Here is a 5036-nt window from a genome sequence, read left to right as displayed (position 1 = left end):
TAATATTTTACAAATTAATTATAAGTACTTTTTTACTGTATACCTATAAAATATTTAACAATTATAAATAGTAAAGCATAATGCATTTTAGGTTACTGTGGGAGAAACACAGCAGACTGGAAGGTGGCAGTGCTCGCCGCATAGATGCTGCAGATAGTGTTTTTCAGCAGAAAAATCCTATACCTGGATTGTAGAAGATTATGGATACTCATAGTGAATTAACAAACTGTAATCTTGCAACACACTATAATGTACAATTCACATGCAACAGTTTGGGAGAAATGCACTTTATTGTCAATGTTAATACATACACACACACTACTGTTTAATCTTTTTAACTATTCGGGCACAACAGCTGTCAAAGAATGTTGGTGAGGTATCTCATCACAGCAGCTGTGCTGAGTCAAGAACAAAGCTTTTAGAAAAGAAAGAAAAGAGAAATTAGGCTCAATAATTGATTTTGCTTTATGAAAATGCAGCACGAGTGAGCAAAGCTATAGTGAAATAAGTAAAGGACAATGCTCCGGTAAAGCATTTTGACTCTTATTCAGAGAACACATTCTCTGAACATCTTACAAAACATATTTCATTTTCAATATAGACACATTTTCAAGCGCACAAGTATACAACAGTACAATTTTTTTGGGAAAAAAACACTGCTCACAGTAGAGGACATGTATGATCAAGCTCACAAAGACACAGACGCTCTCTTGGTGGACACCGTTGTGACAAACATGCATACACTCACATACATACATTTTGACAATAAATAGTGGAAAGAATTGCAGCAGTAGAGTGAAAGTAAGACAGTGTGGATAGCAGACGTAATACAGATCACCCATTTGTCTTAACATGTGATGCCCACCACAGTAGTCAGTGGGGCAGTTCCTGAAGCAGCTCTGATGCCAGGTGGCTGATGTGGCTCCAGGCCTCCTGAACATGCCGTGACTCAGTAGTACGAGCGCACATGGCAAACCGCAGAACAAACTTGCCTGCCAGTTGGCACGGTACCAGATGGATCTTACGTGCTCTGTTGATCCTCTTCAACAGAGTTTCATTTAATTCATTGGAGCCCTGCAGGGTTTAACACATAGCTCAGTAAGGATATTTTGTAACTGCTCACTGATCTAAAAAATGTGCTAACAAAGACACTTGTCTCAAGCAAGTCCAATATATTAAGCACTGCTTTATAATTAACTGACTATTTGGACTGTAAGTAAATTAATCAGAGTAATATCAGGGTTATGTATACAAATAGGTTACATATAAAATATACATTAGGATTAGTATTGCTAATTAAAATAAACCAAAACAAACATTAATTGAAAGAATAAAAAAATCTCATTTTTGTTTAGTTTCAGTTGTAGTACTGAAATAACTCAAATTAAATATATTTATTTAAATATATTGTTTATACTTTAGATTTTTTTTATGTTTCCCTAAATGCAATGAAATAATTGGTAAATTTATTCTCAAAAAAAAAAAGAAAAAGAAAAAAATGTTGTTTAGTTTCAGTTGTAGTACTGAAATAACTCAAATTAAATATATTTATTTAAATATATTGTTTATACTTTAGACTTTTTTTATGTTTCCCTAAATGCAATGAAATAATTGGTAAATTTATTCTCAAAAAAAAAAAAGAAAAAGAAAAAAATTATGGTATCAGAGTTTTGTTGTTTTTTTCCCTCCATGTTCCTTTTGTAAATACTATAACAACAGTGTTGCTCTCTTTGCCTGTCAGTGGAAATTAAAATAAATCATACTGCAATTTTCCATAGTTAACGACCTCCCAGAGCCCATTATAACCACAGGAAAAGATGTTTTTGTTTCTGTAGAGTTTTTCTCTGACCTTGAGTCTAAAGCAGACCAGGCCCAGCACAACATCAGCTGAGATCTCGAAGCGTTGATCGGCTCTCACCAAAGACTCAAACTCTTTGGCCAGTCCTACATGCTGAAACAAGATGAACAACACATTTTAGACATGAAATTATGCAGCTAATTTGTGTGAAACTGACAATGATTTATGAAAAAAAAAAAATTTCTTGCATGTCTTCATGGAATATGCCCATATTGTGTTGAACAGAATGCAAACAAACAAACATTAAAATAAAATAAAAAATAAATAAAATAAAATTATTAACAGCTTACAGGTTTGGAACAACGTGAGTTGTAAATAATAAATAATAGGTGGTTACAACAGCTTTCATCTGTGGGTGAAATACATCTTCAAGAATACCAGCAGAGGGCAGCCTGTAGATTAAAATAAGCAACCAAAATACCAGAGCAGAGAATGATCATGTGCTAATCATGTAGAATAAATTGTCCTAAATAGATTAAGTTTATCAGTAATCTTTTTTTTTTTTTTCAATGCAGATTAATGGAATCAAATCTGACCACACAATTTCCTAATTTTCAGACAGTTATTCCTTATAGCCACTGTTCGGTCAGCATTTGAGAGCTGACCATTAAACCTGAGTAATTCAGAATGACTGAAGAACTGAATAAAGAAAAGAGAAGTACAAATAGGAGAAAAAAATTGTTCTTCGATGGACCTTTATGATCTTTTACTAATGAAACTAATAAGAACATACAAAGAGTTTAAGAATAGGTCCTGTATGCTCTGTGTATCCCCACCAACATATAATCTTCAGAAGTACATGTCCAGAACATATAATGAAGATGAAAGGGGAAAAAAAGCTAATTTGCATCATTCCAAATCGACTGTGCAGCCAAATAAGATGCGAATGGCAAGGCTAACTTGATTGACAGTATGGATTAAAGGCAGTTACCTTGCGGATGTAGGCTTGGAGACCTTTGAGTCCGTACATGCGGAACACAAACCACATCTTGAGAGAGCGGAACCGACGACCCAATGGGATCTGCCAGTGCTGAAGGGAGATGAGATGAGATATGACATAAGAACTCTGCTCACATAAATACACAAACCACTGCACATACACTTCTCATTATACAAAATTTTGTACTTCCTATACAAAAGGTTGCTATCTCCTTTTCTCAACACCTATACAGACTTAAATACACATTAAAATACGTGTTTCTTCCTATATAAAGAACAATTGAGCACACAGAGACAAATAACTGCTAATTATGGATGAAGTTATACGGTTCATTGGTGTCTAAAGTACTATATTTGTGTTTCTCAGACATGCAAATAAACATCATTAAGATCAGACACAAAATTTATTAATATAATAATTAGCAAAATATTGCAACAATGCTGCATAATGCATTAATAACAGCAGGATTTAGCAGCCTAACACACTGAACAAACACTGTAATATATATTATAATAATTAAGCCAGATCATGTACTGTTTTGATTACATTTATGGCCTTTGATGCCAATATCAAAAGATATGGAAAGAGTTTTCTCCAATAACAGTTTATTTTGATAGTCCACTTTGATAAGTTATTCATTACTGTTAGTGACTCTATCAGAGAAGACCTGCAACCTATTGTTTTTTTCAGTCACTGAACCTCTGATAATCACCAAGTTACCTAGGTAATAATATTATCAGAACAAGAAAAGTTATTCATTCAGATAATAACCTAATATAGGTTAACAGAAGTCATCAGCAGGCTAAACAAATATTATCTCAAACACGCACACCTGCACACACATATTGCATGCAGCATACTTACTCTATAATCAGTGACAATTCCTATGAATATAGAAAAAAATATGTCAATATTTAGTCATAACACACTAAAAAGCAAGCTCAGATGTAAATAATACCATGAGACAATACACATCACACAAATTATTCTTTACATAACAAGCAATAAAAAGAACATCATTCTTTTTTTCCATCTGGCCAAGCCTGTTGGTAATTTAATCAGGAAGTTGCTCATGATGGAAATGGCTTTAAGGAGTGTATGCATATATGCACGTGTGTGTGTGTGTGTGTGTGTGTGTGTGTGTGTGTATGTATATATACACGTGTGTGTGTGTGTGTGTGTGTGTGTGTGTGTGTGTGTGTGTGTGTGTGTGTGTGTTGTGTTCTGGGTTTAGAGACTCTTTTGTTTTGCTGTCAGCAAAATAACAATCGTCTGCACAGCTGCACACTGCCCAAAGCCACATTACCACAGGAACTGTCTTTGTTTAGCCATGTTTAAATGCCCAACAAGCAACAGGCAGCTCATTGGTGGACATGTGTGAGGAAACAACAGACATGAGAGATCAGATTACTGATACTGCATTAGATTTAAAAAAAGTGGCATCTGCAAACAAATCATGATAAACTCCTTCTAGACATTTTAGAATTACTTGTACCCATAGTGTAAAGGTGGTTCCCCTTCAGGAACTCAAGCTGCGTCGAACGCCTTAGGAATGCCCCCGGGGAGAGACCTCGTACTGAAGCATGTGTGAAATCAGTCCAATAGAGAAGCGAGGCGGCACGAGCGGGGTGACGTGAGCAACCAGAAAGCATAAAGGCGCATCCGGCAAATGCACATGTTAGCTTCTGCTCTTCAGCGAGCATGTCTGTGTATGTGTGTCTGTGTAGGCAAAAAGCACTCAGTCAGTCAGGAATTACTCTGTATAGAAAGAGAAAATTCATGTTCCTAAGTGTTAAGCAAAATCTAATGTGGCGAGTGGACGCCGTTTCAAGTCATGTGTTCCTCCCTGCCCACACTATCTCTCGGGTGGGGATACACACAATTTGTGCGTCGTCTGTTTGGTAGTGGAGCATGCACGGGCAGCCCTCAAGGGGGCGGCAGTTATCATGGGGATCGCAAGTGGATTTAGCGGAGGGATCCGAGACGGGCTCTTCCTTATCTCGGTCCTCACCCGCTAGATCCACGGTTCCCTCTCAGGGATCCTTAAAGCTATATCACAACCTTCATGCCGGGGTCTTCCATTTTTCCCCGATCTCCATGCCGAGGTGTCGAGATCATGGGAGAAACCGTACTCAGCCCGACTCTTCAGCCCAACAGTCACCAACTACTCGAACATCGTGGGGCTGAATGAGAAGGGTTATGGGGCGATGCCGGCAGTGGAGCAGAGGCTCCGGGGGT

General features: G+C 37.1%; 1 protein-coding gene across 1 annotated transcript in view; it reads right to left on the bottom strand.

Moving 5' to 3' along the window:
• Positions 1-280: 280 nt before the first annotated feature.
• Positions 281-5036, bottom strand: part of LOC107657571 (aromatic-L-amino-acid decarboxylase) — a 20270-nt gene continuing 15514 nt past the window's right edge. The window contains exons 9-12 of the mRNA XM_016445722.1: positions 3663-3682; positions 2790-2888; positions 1850-1951; positions 281-1074 (exon numbers count right to left, since the gene is read on the bottom strand). Of these exons, the coding sequence (XP_016301208.1) occupies positions 874-1074; positions 1850-1951; positions 2790-2888; positions 3663-3682 (422 nt within the window). The 3' untranslated portion in view covers positions 281-873. The remainder of the gene's footprint in view (positions 1075-1849; positions 1952-2789; positions 2889-3662; positions 3683-5036) is intronic.

The sequence above is a fragment of the Sinocyclocheilus anshuiensis genome, unplaced genomic scaffold, assembly GCF_001515605.1.
Source record: "Sinocyclocheilus anshuiensis isolate Anshui unplaced genomic scaffold, SAMN03320099.WGS_v1.1 scaffold251, whole genome shotgun sequence".
Lineage (NCBI taxonomy): Eukaryota > Metazoa > Chordata > Actinopteri > Cypriniformes > Cyprinidae > Sinocyclocheilus > Sinocyclocheilus anshuiensis.
The sequence above is the reverse complement of the archived record's forward strand: the minus strand, read 5'-3'. Positions and strand labels throughout refer to the sequence as shown.